The following is a 16,104-nucleotide window of genomic DNA, read 5'->3' on the forward strand; positions in this document are numbered from 1 at the left end:
CAGTACTTTTGTTCTGCGTGTCTGCAGGTTCAGAGGATGGAGCACATGTCTGGATCAGAACGCCAAGATGCTGCAGGCCAGTTTGAGCAACACGCGAAGATGCAGCGTTTGGAAAGGATAGGTGAGTCCCTGCTTCACCGTGTTCTGAGACTGGCTGGAAAAATGGGGCCTGCCTGCTTCAGAGTTCCAGGGAGGAACTCCCCCTGCCCTCTTCCACCTTTCAGTCAGCATTCGTGCCTTTGTCCCTCCTGTGCTTCAGCTGAGGCTGTCGCTGCCATCCCCTCCTTCCAGGGGATGGCTCTGGCCAAGCAGCTGCAGAGGGGAGCAGGAGGAAACGCCAAAGAATCTTTGCTCTGCTTTGCCCAGTGCCAGCCCCGTCTTTCAACCCCCTTGTAGTCCCGTCTTGCCAGTGAAGGCCTGCGTTTGCTTCCCTTAGGGCACCTAAGGCCAGCTTTTCTCGTGTCCAATGGTCCTAAAGTGGCAGCAGAGATGCAGAAGTACATACCAGCAGCTCCTCTCAGGAAGGTAAGGCCACTGCTGCTGGAGGCTGCATTTTGGGAGGGCAGAAGAAGGTGTGCATTGCATGGGTGGAGCTCTCGTGAAAACAGACAAATGGAAGAAAAAGCACCCTGGGGCGGGAACCCAGGGGACCTGATGCCAGGCTTACTGGTGCTGCACGTGCCAGGCAACTGCCCATTTTGTGCTGCTCCTCAAAGAGGCACGGGTGGCAGGAGGTGGACTTGCCTCTGTCTTTTCCATGACTCTTGCTCTGGACGTGCTGTGGGCACGAGGCGAGGACAAGGGGGCGAGTCTGCTCAAGTCCCTGGGATGTGCCAGAGGGTCGCCCCTCGCATCCGTACTTGCCACAAGATGCAGTGTTGCTGGAACATTCCCCTCTGTCGTTTGTGCTATGACTCTGCTATGACCTGCCTGCCGCAGGCTGGCCTGCGATTGGCACCGAGCAGGGGACTTACCCTTCCTCCAGTAGTACCTGGTATTGCCAACATGCCTGCTCTCCCTCGGTACGTGGCACGGGCCCAGAGGAACCGCCGGGAGAACAGGCTGGCAAAGCTGTCGTGCTCTTCACTTCCAGCTGGACGTGGATATGCCGCTGCACCTGTGGTCTGAGCTACGGCCAGTCACCAGCCTCTTTATCCAGCTGCAGTTTTCTGCAGAGGCCGGGTTACTGGATCTTCAGAGGGGCCTCCGTGATGCCAACAGGATGATTTCAACAATCATCAGTCCTCACAAGGGTGAAATCAACAAAAGCCTTCTGTTTGATAAGGTGAGCGTGGGGGAGCAATCCCACCCCCAGAGGGTGGCCTGTGTCTGTTTAGTGGAGAGGGACTGAGGAGCAGCTCTGCCTTGCTGGTGGGATCAGTCCTCTGTGGCTTTGTGTTGACCTGCAGCTCTACTGGTCTCCCTGGCGACTGCAATGGAACGGCATTAGCTGCTGGCCATAGGCACTGTAACCAGATGTGTTGCATCTGTCCTCTGCAGGGCTGTACATTCCTCTGTGTGTTCGGAATGTCTGGAGCAAAGCTGCATGACGAGAGCACCCGTGCCTTGGACAGCGCTCTTCAGATCTTCAGCACGTGCTCCAGATCATTGAGGAAACTTGAGTGAGTGTGTGGCGGTGTTGCAGGGCATGCGTGCTGCCTGGGACAGCGCAAGGGGGCTGACCAGCAAGAGACGTGGCCTCCTGGCTTGGCCTCCTTTGTCCCTGGCAGGATTGAGGCAGCACCCTGAGAGGCAGCAGGTGGCCCCTGGGCTTAGCTCACGGCAGCCAGGCGCAGTCCCTCCAAGCACAGCCTGCCAGGAACAGGGCTCTGGCCTAATCTCAAAGTCGCTGGCATTGTAGGTGCTCTGTGGGTAGCACCTGCTTTCCTCCACTAGTGAGAGGGGCTGTGGCCTGCTGCAGGTCACAGCCATCGGGCCTCAGGGGAAGGGTCCAAGCCGTCTTGCGTGCACCCTCCCCACGTCCCTTGTGTGTGGTGCCCCGAGCTCTCCAAGTCCCCGAGGCACACACCAGCTGTGGGACAGCAGGTGTCCCTGGTTGGTGCCAAGGGGAGACGTGGGAAGTGGCAGAGCGGGGCGAGCAGGACTGCGCCTGGGGCACCACTGAATTTGCACTTCTCTCCCTGTGTGCCAGGGCAATGTCTATTGGGGTCACCAGCGGGACGATGTTCTACGGCCTCTGTGGCCATCCGGAGAGGGCTGAACATACAGGTACCGCACCTTAGTCTGAAGAGTGGGAGGCTGGCGTGGGTGTGCTTAAGCACACCTGTCACACACACATCAGTCATGAAGAGATGGGAAGGCTGGGGCAAGCACATATGCTACAGCCTGCCGAGAGCGGCCCAGATGTCACAGGTCTCGACCTGAGGTGGGAGAATGGGCTCAGAGACTTGCGGTTCCCGCTGGGTCAGCTTGCCCTGCTGCGGGGTTGACCTGTGCCTGAGGGTGTAGTCCCAAAGCTGGGAAAAACAAGGAAACCTTGAAGAATATAGAGAGTCCTGTAGCTTGTGTAGTATTTCTATAGCTTGTATAGTCTTTTAGGTGAGAGAATAAGGGAACAGAGAGACAGGTAGCCTTGAGCTAGCAGCAGCCAGGGAGATAAGGGACAAAAGGTGAAAACAAGGAGGAGAACAACAGCTCCAGACTAATCTGTAGTAACCTTTTGCTCATTAAGGGTCATAAACGTATTAAAAATCGTACCCATCAAAATGCTAACGTATGCTAATGTGGGATTTGATGTGTCCCCACTTCCCCAGCCCCCACTCTTTCTCTGTAATGTGCAAACTCAGGAGACATAAGTTAGGTGAGCTGTAATAGCCAATCAGAAGTACCCAAAGAGATAGCTTTCACAAGTTTGCTGTGTACAAGTAACGGTGATTCAAGTCAGAGGTGTGCTGGCTTTGCGGAAGATCGCCAAGCACCTGACTCTGCAGAGTTATATAATAAAATATTTAATTATATAATATATATATATTTATATAATGAATTAATTAAAAGATCTTTGCTGTGTGTGCTCATTGGTGCAGTGCACTAGGCATGCACCTATGGACAACAAGGGGAAGTAGCCCTTGGCCTTAAAGGGTGGGGCAAGGCTGCTTTCCTAACCATGTCAATGTGTTCTCTCTCCATGGCAGTGATTGGCCATAAGGTGAATTTGGGTGCCCGCTTGATGGTGCACTACCCCAGGCTGGTGTCCTGTGATGAAGACACCTACAAGGCCTCTCGCCTGCCCAGTTACCTCTTCAAGGAGTTGCCGAAGACAAAGTTGAAAGGTGTTACAGATCCCGGCGCTATCTATCAATATGTGGGGATCACCGACAAGTGGTGAGTGTCTTCCGAGCCATCTGGATGGGGCCACAAGGGGAAGCCAAGGGTGCAACCTTGACCGGTAAAGAGGAGCTGTGCAGCAAGAGACCAGCCTGGCCTCCCACAGACATCCCTTCCCTGTGGCCAAGAAGATCCAAAGGCCTGGCATGGGTCTGCTTTGTGCCTTTCTGCCCTTGTGTCTCCTGCTGCTAAGAGAGCTGCGAGTGACGCCAGTGGGGTGCAGAAGGTTGTCCTGGCTTTGGAGACGCACGCTAGCCATGCAGGCTTTGTCCAAGCGGCTTTCCGCTGGGCTCCCTCCCTGCCCTGTGTTTGCTCCACTATGTGCAAGGCTAAGGCAGAGGTCATTCTGATGCAAGGAGGAATTTTTTCCCAGCTCCTTCTGCGCAGGAAGCTTTGGGTCAGTCATGTCGCCTTGGGGAAAGGTGGGCCACTGGGCCACTCTTCCTCCTGTCTGCCTGCTCAGTTCTCAGCTGTCCCTCCGGGCCAGGGTTGGAGGACCTTTTGGATGTTAACGTTGCTGTCTCTTGAAAACTATCAAAAGACTTGAGCCAAAGGTGCCAGGTGCTTGGTGTCCTGAGCCACTAAGTGACACAGGTCCTCCTTTCCAAGAGGCTTCTTTTGCTTGTCCAGGGTGGCAGAGCAGTCTACTAGCCAACAGCACACCCTGGCTTCTTTGCCGCATCTGGGCTTTCTTTGGTTTTGGCCTCTGGCGAGGGACTCCCAACACCTTCTGCTGTCCCGCCATGGCTGCTGGCCTTCTTCGTGCTTGAAGCTGTCCTGGCATGTCCACTCGAACGTTGGCCGGGGAGCATGCTCCGGACAGCATGCTGCTGGAAAGAAAAGCAGTTACCTGCGGCGGGTCTCCTCCCCTAACACAGCAGGCTCTATATTCCCTGGCTTCTGAACAACTAAGTGAAACTCATGTTTTGTCTTCTCCCGCTTCTAGCATCTTTGACATGGGTCTTACCAAGAAGAGGTCGGACTATGGCCCCTTGCTGGGTAGGTAGAGAAGTCCTCGCTCTTCAGAACCCCAGCTGCTTCCCTTTGCCCAAAGCAGTGCACCTTGCTGGAGGTTAACCCCGGTAGGCAGCTGAGCCCCACACAGCCACTCGCTCCCTTCCTCCCTCCTCTAGCCTGCTGGCTGGTGGGGCAGCATGAGAAACTGCAGAGGCCTTGACACTGTGCCAGCACTGCTCGGCAAGAGTTCAGTGTGTTCTCGGCGTTCCTTTGGTGGCAAGTCCACCACATCACAGCACACTCCAAGCTCCTGTGAAGACAAGGAGCTGTATCGCAGCCAAAACCACAACAGGCCCGAAGACGCCACCTTAGCTACAGGGTGCTGGCAAGAGCTCTGGGGCTCAGGGTGCAGTGAGATGTTTGGCATGCCTTTTGGGCGCAGCTGCCTGCAGTGCCTCAAAGTGTGCCCTCCAGTCTTGGGCTGGATCAGTGTGGGGAGCTGCGTCCAGCTGGCTGAATCTCATTGCCTGTGGGAGGAGAAGCGGAGGGGAAAGAGCTCCTAGGAGCTGCGCCGTGTGGCCAGCAGGCAGGCGGCTCTGAGATGAGGGGCTTGGAAGGAGGCCTGGGTGTAGGCAGGCTTGCTGACGTGGTGGAGGGAAGCCGCCGTGCCAGCAAAAGGGAATGCTGCCCTGCTTTTCAGCATGCTGCAACAGCTTGTTTCCTGGTTGGTCTTCACAGGTCGGGAGGTGGAGATTGACCTCTTTGAACGCAGCTTGAAGGCCTATGAGACTTTGGGACAGCCGCACATCCTGGCGTACGCAGGCATTCTGGGCTCTGGAAAGAGCCACTTACTTACTGAGCTGGCCTTTCTGGGCCAGGCCACTGGGCACAGGTAAGTGGGTTTTTTGAGCCCCTTCCCATGCCCGTCCCCTGACGTTCGTGGAAGACTGCGATGCCTCTGCCCTGTGCCTGGCCCTCCGCCCACACCCCCGGGACTGTGCACCCTGCGTTCCTTTGCAGTAAGAACCAGGCAGCGTGAGTCTCTAACTCTCCTGTCTTGGCAGGCGTGGGCTACTGGGGGCCTTTTCTGCAGCTCAACTGCCTTTTGCTTTTGCACCGCAGGGTTGTCACCATGGAACTGACCAAGGCCAACATGAGGCAGCCCTTCTCTGCCGTCTGTATGCTGGTGGCCAGGGCCCTGGGACTGCAGGCGGGTGAAACGTGCAAGGACCGGCAGCGCACCCTGCAGGCCAAGCTCCAAGGGGCGATAGAAGAGAGCAGTTACTGCCTCCTCAACAACATTTTCCTCGTCAAGGTGAGAGCGAGAGGGAGGCCTCCTGAGGTAGTCTGGTGGTTGTTTGGGTGTTCTGCTGGGCTGGGAGTTGCAGTGCTCATAGCACCCCGTTCTGATTCCTGGGTCCAGGGAGGCTCCTTGTCTGTGGTGACTTCATGTCCTGTGCATGTGCCAGGTGTCTTGGTCAGCGCCCTGGAAAGGCCAGTGAAGAGAGGCTTGCGCTGACCTCATGCAAAAGCAGAGGCGCTTTGCTCTGCCGTCTAGCTTGGTGGATAGGCATGCCTGGTCCCAGGATGATGTTTCTTTCTGACTCTGCTTTCCTGTCCAGTTTGCCATCTCAGACGAGGTTTGCAAGATGCATGACCTTCAAAGGAAAAGGGAGTTGCAGAAGACTTGTAGGAAAGTGCTACAGAAGGTGAGCGTTCCTCCTCCTACCTGGGTCAGAGAAAGAAAACAACCCTGCCCGCTGCAGGCTCCACATCAGAACAGCCTGAGTGGGCAGCAGGACGATGTGCCAGGGTCACCGCCCTTCAGGGCCCAGGAGCCCCTCCTCCCAGAAGCCCCTCTCACACCCTCCCCATATGCCTCGTCGTAGCTCGCCTCCTGTTAAGTTGGAGGGTATGTGCCCTGGAGGAGGATTGACGCCTTCTGCATTCCTTTGCCCAAGCTCCCTTCTTCAGAAGGGCAAGTGATGTTCCAGGAGGCCTTAAAGTCTCGCAGAAATGAAAAGCCAGTAAGCTTCTGAAGAGGGAAGCGGCTGGGGAGAGACTTCTGAGTATTCTCCGTCTCCGGAGAGAGAGGCTGCATCTCCTCCCCTAGAGGATGCTTGAGAATCCGCCAGACTCCACACAGATCCATCTGCTTTTTTCAGACCCTTGGAGGAGAATTTGGCATATTTGTCATCGACAACGCCCACTTCATCGACCCTGCCTCCTGGACTGTCATGTGGCCCGTGCTCCAAAGCGTCACGCTCTTTATGGTGATGAGCTTAGCTCCTGGCCATGAGAGAACGGAGAGCTTTTTCAAAGCTGCAGCAGACAGCACAACGTCCCAGAGAATCAGCTGTCTTCATCTGGAAGAGCTGAAACCTGCAGCTGTGGTGCAGAAAGTCTGCCAGGACCTTGGAGTGGTCAGCATCCCCAGGGATCTAGCAAGGTATGTTGCAGGCCACGGAGCTCTTCCGGAGGGGTTGGACCTATGCTGCCACGGAAGGAAGTCGCCCCGCAGGAAAGGAAGCACGGGGCCTTCTGGCAGCATCCTTGACTCCAGCAAGGACCTGGGTTTCTCCTTAAGACTCACCACAGCAGGTGTGAGCTAAAAATAGGCAGCTCCCAGGACGCAGCACGTGGGCAGTGACAGCCCTTTGCTGTTGTAGAGGAGGGAGGGCAAGGCAGGGAGGAAAAGGGAGAGAAGAGGAGAGAGGAGAGCAGAGGGAGATGGGTACCCAAGCCTCAGCGTGGCTGAGGTGTGAAAAAGGCTTTGACCAATGTAGCCAGGCTGCAGTAGGGATTCCCAGGAGCAGGGGTCCAGCCAGCTGCCAGAGCAGATCTGGGCTCCTGAGGACAGGGAAGATCAGGCTTGCTGTGTTGTGCTTTGGACATTGCCCACGACCATTTCCCCATGGACTCCAGCAAACAGTGTAGGGTCAGGGGTCCCAAACGCCCAAGCCAGTGGGAGGACCGCCCCCTTCTGAAGTGAGCCGTAGCTGTGACAAAGAGGCTGGTTACCCTGTGAGGCCTGAGTGACTCGCCACCCGCCCATCAGAACTGTGTTGCACCATACTTCCCTGGTGTTGGTCACTGCTGGGTCTGCTCCTGCCCAGGTTCCTGATCCAAAGAAGCTCTGGCATCCCGTATTACTGTGAGGAACTGCTGCGCTGCCTGCATCGCAACAACATGCTCTTGTTCAGCACTGGGAGGCAGGACAAAATAGTAGAGGACAACTGGGAGGGCTTGATCGGTAAGCACTCTTGTTGCGGACTGGCTAGATGCTGTTGCACGTCACCCCCCCACACACACACACACACACACGACCGTGTCCTGTGGCTTTCCAGTGAGTCTGGGCAGAGTCCGATCTGGCAGCAGGACAGAACTTGATCTGGCTGAGGTGTGGGCTCCTGCACACCTTGCTGTCACCTTGGCAAGCCACCAGCTCCCTCGAGAAGAAAGCCCTTCTGCAGGAGAGGGTCAGACCTGGGAAAGTGTAATCCAAAACCAGAAATGCCCGCAAAGGCGCTGGGAACTGAGGAGCTTGGCAGTAACGCAAGAGCAGTAATGGCAAGAGCAATGCCAAGCAGAGTGCTGTTGCCCTGGGGACAGCCTGCATGGGCTTTGCCTTTTGGATTATCACTGGCAATTTCCCTGGCTGTGGGAGGGAGCGCTGTCAAAGGTAGCAACCGCTGCGTTCTGTTGCGGGATATTCGTTCAGTACAGCTGGGCAGCTGGTCCAAAGGCAGAAAAAGAGTTGCAAGGGCAATGCAGACAAAACCATTGCAGTGGAAACCGGTTTGCCCTGCTCACTGACCGCATTCGGTGCGGGCCATGAAGCGCACCCAACCGTGACAGGTTGGACTTGCCCCACCTTGTTCATGCTCTCTCTCTCTCTCTCTTCCCAGCTTCTGCAGTCGAGGCTTCACCCATTGTCTCAGCCACCTCAAGCTCCAGTGCTGGGAATAACAGTGGCAGGGTCTGCACCGTCAGAGCAGATGTCAGCCTGGAGACCACCGTGCTGCCGGCTGCCTTGAAAGGTGAGGGGCTGAGTTCGTGGCTGTGCTGGGGTCCTTTCCTGGGGTGCATGTGAGAGAGGGGCTGGGCATCAGCATGCTGCAGAAGCACCCTCTCAGCCTGGGGGGCCCTGCCAGGAAGGCGACTCTGGTCTGAGCAGACAGAGCTCTGTGCTTAAGGACACAGATGTCCCCCTCCGGGCTGTGGGCCGGCTGTGAGGCCCACAGCAGTTGTGGGGAGCTCCAAGTCCAGCTCTGAGGTGGTGAAAGCGCTCTCTGCTCTCTGTGTGCGCTGCTGGGCATCAGCCTAGTTCAGCTCCGGTAGGTCGCATCACGGGTCGCATGTACCCGCAGGATCGTGCCCTCCCCATCCGTGGTGGAGGAGCTCTTATCCCTGGGCCTTGTGGCCTGTGGTTGCAAGAGGAGTGGAGCCATCTTGAAGACATTCCCCTGGGCTCCAATTGCCCACCAGGTGCCATCCTGAGGAAGAGAGGCCAAAGTCTACCCTGTTTCCTGTGGTGGAACCGTCCAGCCTCTCCAAGCTCAGGCTCCGGGACACAAAAGAGAGAGACGATTTGCTTCTTCTTGACAGATATTGCACTGGCTGAGCTGGACCGGATCACGCTGCAGAAGCAGATGGTTTTGAAGTTTGCAGCCATCATAGGGCCAGTGTTTACCACCCAGCTGCTGGCTCACATCCTTCCCAGTTGCACCAGGCAGCAGATGAATTATTTGTTGGACATGCTGGTGAGCGACAACATCCTTAAGTGGCTGAAGGACACAGGGGTGCCCAGAGACATCCAAGATGCTCGAGAGGGGCCGGCCACCTCTCAGCAGGCAGGGAGCGGTAAGTGGTGGCAGTAACGTAGACCCAGGAGCGCTGTAGCTGAAGGAGGCCTTCCCCCACCAGCTTTGTGCAGAGGGAAATTCCCAGCGGCTGTTGGGAATGTCTCTACCACTCTGGCTGAGGCCACCATCCATTGCCTTGCAGGGGTGGAGAGGCCGTCTACAAGCAAGGAGACCACGGAGCAGCAGGCTGGCGTTCTGGCCTTCTGTGCCCCGCTGCTGCAGGAGGCAGCCTACGAGCTGTGGCCCAAGAGACAGAGGGCCAGCACGCAGCGCAAGTGTGCTGCCTTCCTGGAGAAGCACGCGCACAAATGCCGGAGCTGCCACGGAGGGGACTTTGTGGCCTTCCACCGCTTCGCCGTCCCCAGTCCCCAGGATGGGGAAAACTGCCGGGGCTCTGCTGACGAGGATGACTGGCACAGCTGGGAGGCCTTGGTGCTCGCTGGAGAACACCTGAAGAAGGACAGGACTCACACCCCTGAAGGTAGGCTGTGTGCCGTGCAGCGGAGCCCCCTCCCTCTGGAAGTCCAGGCCCATGCAGGCTGGGGCCCACCGGGTCCCCAACACCAGGGATAAGCCAGGGGACAAGGACGATCACCACAGCTCCTGTGCCCTGGGTCTGCTCGACAGGACCCTTGCAAGCCTGCAGCTCTTAGCCCGGGCTACGTGGGGAGTCCCTTGACACGCTCTCTTCTTCCCAGGTAGTGCAAATGCCCTGCAGCCGCAGCAGGCTTTCTCGGAGGAGGAGTTCAGGTGAGGAGACAAGGTTCTGATGATTGTGGAAACGAGCGAGCTCCAGAGGAGACAGATGGAGCTCTGCCATTTGGCTGCTGGCTGGGACTCCAGCTCTGGGAGGAGGAGGCTGGCTGTGGGGTGGGAGCTGGGATGAGACAAGAGGAAATAGGGGTTTGTTGCTACCCGTAGGGAGAGCAGGGTCATCTCAGGTGATGCTCATCTGCTCTTTGCTCTCTTCTTTTCCTGGCAACCTGCCTCTGACCAGAGCGTCAGAGCGGTTTCCACCAGAGGGCAAATGGACAAGTGCGCAGCCCAGCAGGACCAAAGAGAAGGACGGTGGCGAGTGTTCCTGCAAATGCGAAGCCGTCATTGAATCAGTGTTTATGCCTTTGGCTCGCCACTATGTGGCAACAGGCAATGCTTCCCGAGCCTTCTACTACCTGCTGGAGTGTGCGGCTGCCTACCTGCACGTCTCCAACAGCTACATGGTGAGTGACCCTGCTTGCCAGCACGCATTGCACCTGGAGTCCACTGCAACAGGACACGCCCGCTGAGGGGCCTCCCAAAAGAAACAGTGGGGGCAGAGCCGGACTGTTTCCTGCGCTTTGCCTCTCCCACAGCAAGAGACGCGGGGCACTGAAGCAGGCCCGTCAGCACAAGCTGCAGTACCTGGGAGGCAGTCTGAAGGCTCCCTTGGTGCCTGAGCTCTGAGCCCACGGGGCACTGTGCTAGGGCAGGGATCACATGGGGAGATGCGGGCCCTCCTAAGGCAGGTGCCACAGGAGGCAAGAGGGAAGGGTGGAGCTAGCTGGGGGCTCTGCACCGATGCTCACCTGCTGCCTGTGTGCTTGCTCAAAGGCCCTTATGAAGCTCAACGAAGCGGAGGTCCTGAGGAACTCCATGGTGAAGACAGCAACTGTGTTAGACTGCTTTGAGGAGGCGACCTTCTTCAGCCTCAAAGCGGAGGTAAAGCGGCAGGGTGACGCCCTTCTTGCAGGGGGTGTCCCTGCTATGGCCAGCCCCTTATACATTTCTGCAGCCTCTGCAGGAGGAGAGGCTTGGGAAAGCGGTCCATGTCTGCATGGCTTCCTCTTCCTGTGCAGGTCTGCTGTAATCTAGGACGCGTGGGGCTGGCCAAGAAAACGACCAGGCAGGCGCTGAGCCTTCTGAAAAAGCGATTCCCTCAGACACGCGCCGGAGCCTTTGTCAAGTCTCTGTGGGAAAGGTTTCAGGGTGCTCTTTGTGCCACAAACAGAAGAACACCCTCTCTTCTGCTAGAGGCTCGGTAAGCAGCAGAAGGGAGAGCGTGGGAAAGGAAGAGTATTCTGGTGCCAGGCATTCAGGCCCAGGCCTGCCTGGACTTCAGGCCACGCCTAAGCTGTGCCATAGCTCATTAGCAGGACCGAGGCATTAAAGCACGACATGTGGGTCAAACAGGGGCCAGTGCAGCCTCACGCTGCCCCCCTGTGCAGTCCCTGGGCCTTTGCGTAGAAAGCAGCTTGTGCCGAGGGATGCACCTGCTGGCACGTTTCGGATGAGGCTGGGGTGGCTGGGAACAGAGAAGAGATGTGAACAGGGAGGACGGGCTTAACAGGGGAAGGAAGGCAGTGACCTCAAGGGATGGGATGGGGTTGGGTTAAGGTTGGGGGGGGGGAAGGGCGTGATGAGGAGAAGGCTCAGAGTTGCGATAGTCCTTCTCCTGCTGGTGCCTGGCATCACTTCCCCCCCCCCGTGCTGTAGTGCCAGCACACCCTCTGTAGCGGTTGGCTGCCCCTGGCAGCACTTCTTCATTTGCCCACTTCCGTGCCTGCAGCCCTTCCAGCACCAGCTCCCTTCCTCTGAGGAGGTGTACGTGTCTCAGCTGCCACCCCACTTTCCCCTGCCCAGTCTGGTTTGGTGCTCTACAGCCGCGCCTCTGGGCTCAGCAGTTTCTCTTGTGTGTCAGGAGGAAGAAGCTAGCCTGGATGCTTCAGCAGACCCGCTGCCTCTCCTTACTGGGGCACCTCTACAGCCTGGAGGGCACATCAGCAGGACGGAGGTTCTCCCGCCTGGCAGCTCGCATGAAAGCCAACGTGGACAGGAGAATGGACTCCTCTCAGGAAGAAGACTCCCACCCCGACAACTGACTTTCCATCCCTGCTTTTCTCAGTGTGTCTTAGTAAAACATCTGTTTTCTTATGGTGGTGGTTGTCAGGCCTTGCCAGGGAAGGTTCAGGTTGGAAATAAGAAGCAAGTTCTTCTCAGAAAAGGAGAGCTTGCTCCCCCAGCAAGAGACGCGGGGCACTGAAGCAGGCCCGTCAGCACAAGCTGCCTTACCAGGGAGGCGGTCTGAAGGCTCCCTCGGAACCTGTGTGGGCACCTGGAGAGAGACAGCATGGGCAGTTTGGGACGGTGGAAGCTGCCATAGTGCAGAGCGAGCAGAGGAGGGGAGGGCCACGGTGGGGGGGGCGTTCCAGAGTCCCCGCAGGGTCAGGTGGGCTGCTCCGTCCCGAGGCGTGCCCACATGGGCTCCGGGGTGCTGGCCCAGGTCCTTGCTGCGCTTGATCGTTGGGCTGCTCCTCGTTGTGAAACATGGGATTAGAAATTAGAGAGCGATGGATTAAGAATGAATATGTAGGCAACACTCCTTGCTTCATATGTGCTACTGAGATGGGGAAGATGCTAAAACTTCTCCGAATTAATATTTACAGAATCGCAGAATTTCTAGGTTGGAAGAGACCTCAAGATCATCGAGTCCAACCTCTGAGCTAACACTAACAGTCCTCCGCTAAATCATATCCCCAAGCTCTAAGCTAGATTCCCTTTTTGAGTGGGTTTGTGAAAATTCTGCCAAAGAAGGTCAAGGACTATCAAGAGGTTTCTGTTGTGAGCACTATTTTATGGGAGCCTAGGTGGGGTGGGTATTGGAAGAGGGTGTTGACTAGGGCACTGCCTAGGGTTAGGATTAAGGTTTTGAGAGAGAAAGGTCAAACTCTCTCTAGGACTAAGGTTGTGAAAGGGCTGCCAAAGGAAGTTGAGGGCTTCCAAATGCTTCAGATGTGAACACTTTTTCATGGGAGCTCTTGCTAGGACGAATGTTTGACCTGGGAGCTGTCTTAGCCCTGTCCTTATGTTTGGAAAGAAAGGAAGCACAGACTCCCCTTGAGACTGAAGTTGTGAGAGTGCTGCCAAAGCAAGTGGAGGGCTACCAAAAGATTCTGTTGCGAGCAATTTTTCTTGGGAGCACTAGGTGAAATGTTTCTTGGATCTAGGCAATGTCTAGGGCTAGGGTTAGGGTTTAGAGAGAGACAGAGAAAGTCCAGACTCCCATTGTGAGCAATTTCATTAAAAGGCTGCCAAAGGAAATCAAGGGCTACTAAATAAATTGCTTCCACTGCAAGCAGCATTTCATGGAAGTGCTGTGTGCGGTGTGTGTTGGACCTGGGCACTGTCTAGAGTTAGGCTTAGGGTTTGGAGAGAGAGAAAACACAGACTCCCATTGTTAGTGTGACTGTGAAGGGACTTTCAAAGGATGTGCCTTTGGGGTTGGGGACACAGCAGCACACATCTTGTGGTTGTGAGCTGAGTGCAGACCAGAGCCAGTCCCACTGTGATATGCCAGCAGGGCTCTTGGAGCCTTGGGGCACGTGGGGCCCTGCTGTATGGGCAGCACTTTGGAATCAGTCAAAGTCCACAAATTGTTTTGTTTCACAGAAAGTTCAGAGTTAGGGTTAGGATTTGGAGACAGAGAGAGTACAGACTTCCGTTGTGAGTGAGTGTGTGAAAAGGCTGCTGTGAGAAACTAAGTTGTGTTTTTGCAGTAGAGAACTAGTTTTCTGTATTCAAAGGTAGTTGTGGAGTCATAACAAGGAGAAATGCAAAGTAGGTAAGTGGACAGTAGAAGGCCCCTCACTGTTCCAGAACAAGGTAGAAGCTTGAGAAAAATAGGATGAGCAGTGTGAGAATAGTAAAACAAAGATCACAAATTCTCAAAACATAAGAAAGGAGAAATTAAAGGGTTGGAAAAAAAAAAAAAAAAAGAAAGAAAGAAAGAAAGGAAAATCGTACATATATGCTATAGAGGAGTGTTGAGTAGCTTGTGAGCCTGTAGTACTCAGTCAATGAGGAAACAGGGGAGGTGATCAGGCGTCGGGTAATAGGGAATAAAAGGTTATGATTTGTTTACTAAAATGCACTCTTAATTGACAGGACTTCCACCATTCCAATCACAAATAAAATAGCTTTGCAGAAGATCCTGTCTGAAGAAAATTAATTGAGATTTTTCTCACACTGCCAAAGGAAGTAGAGATATACCATGAGATATAAAATGGCTTCTGTTGTAAATAACTTTTTGTGGGAGACCTAGGTGGAGTGGGAGTAGGATCTGTGTCACATTAAAAGGTGCCTATCAAAGTCAAACACTTGCCTGTTTAAGAGCCCTGCCAACAACTTTCACTGAGACAGTTTCACAAAGTTGAAAACTTCTAATAAGGTGACAGATGGGACTGGACTAGATGATCTTAGAGGTGTTTTCCAACCTGGATGATTCTATGATTCTATTTTCTATATGAGATTTGGAATTGTTTTTGATAAACACCCTTTCTGCAATAGTGCTCATATCTGATAACAGTGCTAGCAAAATGCTATCTCAGGTATTCCTCTCCAAAAGATGAAGGTGCAGAGCTTACCAACAAGGCATCCCTGTCTTGGTGGAGACGAAGGAGCCCAGCCTTTCACCTACCTCTTCCAGCTTTCCAATCTCTTCTTTCCCCCCCCAGCTCTTTTATGACATTCCTCTCACTTTATCAACTAATGCTAACACCAGCGCTTTTTCCTAACACTAAAACCATTTCCTTTATATCCTTACATTATCTGTTCCCTTCCCTGGAGTGATGTCTAGCATGATTTGTGTGGAGAGTCAAATAGTAAAGATATGTATGTTTAGCATGTATTTCATTAAGATTCATTTTACAAATAATCAAATGAAAGGTTTCACTCCAGGCACCATGGCCTTCAAGATTCTCTTCTGCTGCCAGATAAGGACCATCCTCATATGGCAAGACACCGTCCCTCAGTAGCCTCTCATACCAAGCCTACAGACCTCCATCCACAACATCTGTATAAGAGAGAAGTGGAAGCAGGCTGCTCAACTCCCACCTTGCCCAAGGCCAGTGCTTATCAGAGACACTAGCAAGTCTGACTATTCTCTGCATCTACCTCCCGCGATTCCTCTCTCCCACTCCTTTACCCAAACCATTCACCTGCCCCAAGGATAATTCTCCCACACTGAGGACTGGGCATCACCTGTAATACCCAAACGGGAAATACTTAAAACTGCCACACCAGTCCCTCAAATAAATAACCTCTGTTTCAACATGATGGTCATCACTTAACTTGCTCAGGTAGGCTCTGGTGCTGACATTCCACTTCATGCCCTGCTTTGCATCTTCACAGAATCACACAGAATCACAGAATTTCTAGGTTGGAAGAGACCTCAAGATCATCGAGTCCAACCTCTGACCTAACACTAACAGTTCCCACTAAACCATATCCCTAAGCTCTACATCTAAACGTCTTTTCAAGACTTCCAGGGATGGTGACTCCACCACTTCCCTGGGCAGCCTGTTCCAATGTCTAGCAACCCTTTCAGTAAAGAAGTTCTTCCTAAGATCCAACCTAAAACTCCCCTGGCGCAACTTTAGCCCATTCCCCCTCATCCTGTCACCAGGCACGTGGGAGAACAGACCAACCCCCACCTTGCTACAGCCTCCTTTGAGGTACCTGTAGAGAGCTTCCAAACAAGCAAAAACTATTTTCATGTAGTCACCAACTGTAGTGCCTTCCCTCCAACACTATACACTAGATCACCTTTACAGAGAACTCCACTGCATCCATTACCCTGTAGCACATGCCTCATCCCTCCACATCTGCAAAAACAATATAAAAAATCACCTGGATGCTGATCAATAGCTCAACTATTCTAGAGCTATTCTTGAATGAATAGCTCACTGGAAAAAGAGATGCAAACCTCCCTGGGCTGAAAAGTTATCCATATACCACTCATGAGTTTCAGCCTCATCAAAATTATGACTTTCTCAGGCTTTCTCAAAAACAAAACAAAACAACAACAAAACCAAGCTAAACCAAACCAAACCAACCAATAAACCATCCAACCAAAACCAAAAGCCAAAATATAAAATTAATCAGATAACTAGATTTATAAACA

At 54.2% G+C, this 16,104-nt stretch overlaps 1 protein-coding gene across 1 annotated transcript; it reads left to right on the plus strand.

The window, feature by feature from the left end:
* Nucleotides 1-1,193: 1,193 nt before the first annotated feature.
* LOC116500764 (adenylate cyclase type 10-like) lies at nt 1,194-12,312 on the plus strand. Its single transcript, XM_032205990.1, has 18 exons — nt 1,194-1,285; nt 1,501-1,622; nt 2,153-2,229; nt 3,153-3,342; nt 4,292-4,344; nt 5,041-5,194; nt 5,425-5,617; nt 5,925-6,011; nt 6,468-6,751; nt 7,419-7,555; nt 8,211-8,342; nt 8,911-9,165; nt 9,310-9,648; nt 9,866-9,917; nt 10,165-10,387; nt 10,758-10,865; nt 11,003-11,184; nt 11,845-12,312. Exons 1-18 carry the CDS (start codon nt 1,223-1,225, stop codon nt 12,023-12,025), a joined length of 2,832 nt encoding a protein of 943 aa, XP_032061881.1. The 5' UTR covers nt 1,194-1,222; the 3' UTR covers nt 12,026-12,312.
* The last annotated feature ends 3,792 nt before the right edge of the window (nt 12,313-16,104 follow it).

Source organism: Aythya fuligula, chromosome Z (genome assembly GCF_009819795.1).
Source record: "Aythya fuligula isolate bAytFul2 chromosome Z, bAytFul2.pri, whole genome shotgun sequence".
Classification (NCBI taxonomy): domain Eukaryota; kingdom Metazoa; phylum Chordata; class Aves; order Anseriformes; family Anatidae; genus Aythya; species Aythya fuligula.

What these genes read in the sequence shown, in the direction of transcription:
- LOC116500764 (XM_032205990.1), top strand. Translation starts at nt 1,223, where the DNA reads ATGATTTCAACAATCATCAGTCCTCACAAGGGTGAAATCAACAAAAGC. An exon ending in AAAGCCTTCTGTTTGATAAG is followed by an intron (nt 1,286 to 1,500) that starts GTGAGCGTGGGG and finishes TGTCCTCTGCAG; the next exon opens with GGCTGTACATTCCTCTGTGT. An exon ending in ATCCCCAGGGATCTAGCAAG is followed by an intron (nt 6,752 to 7,418) that starts GTATGTTGCAGG and finishes GCTCCTGCCCAG; the next exon opens with GTTCCTGATCCAAAGAAGCT.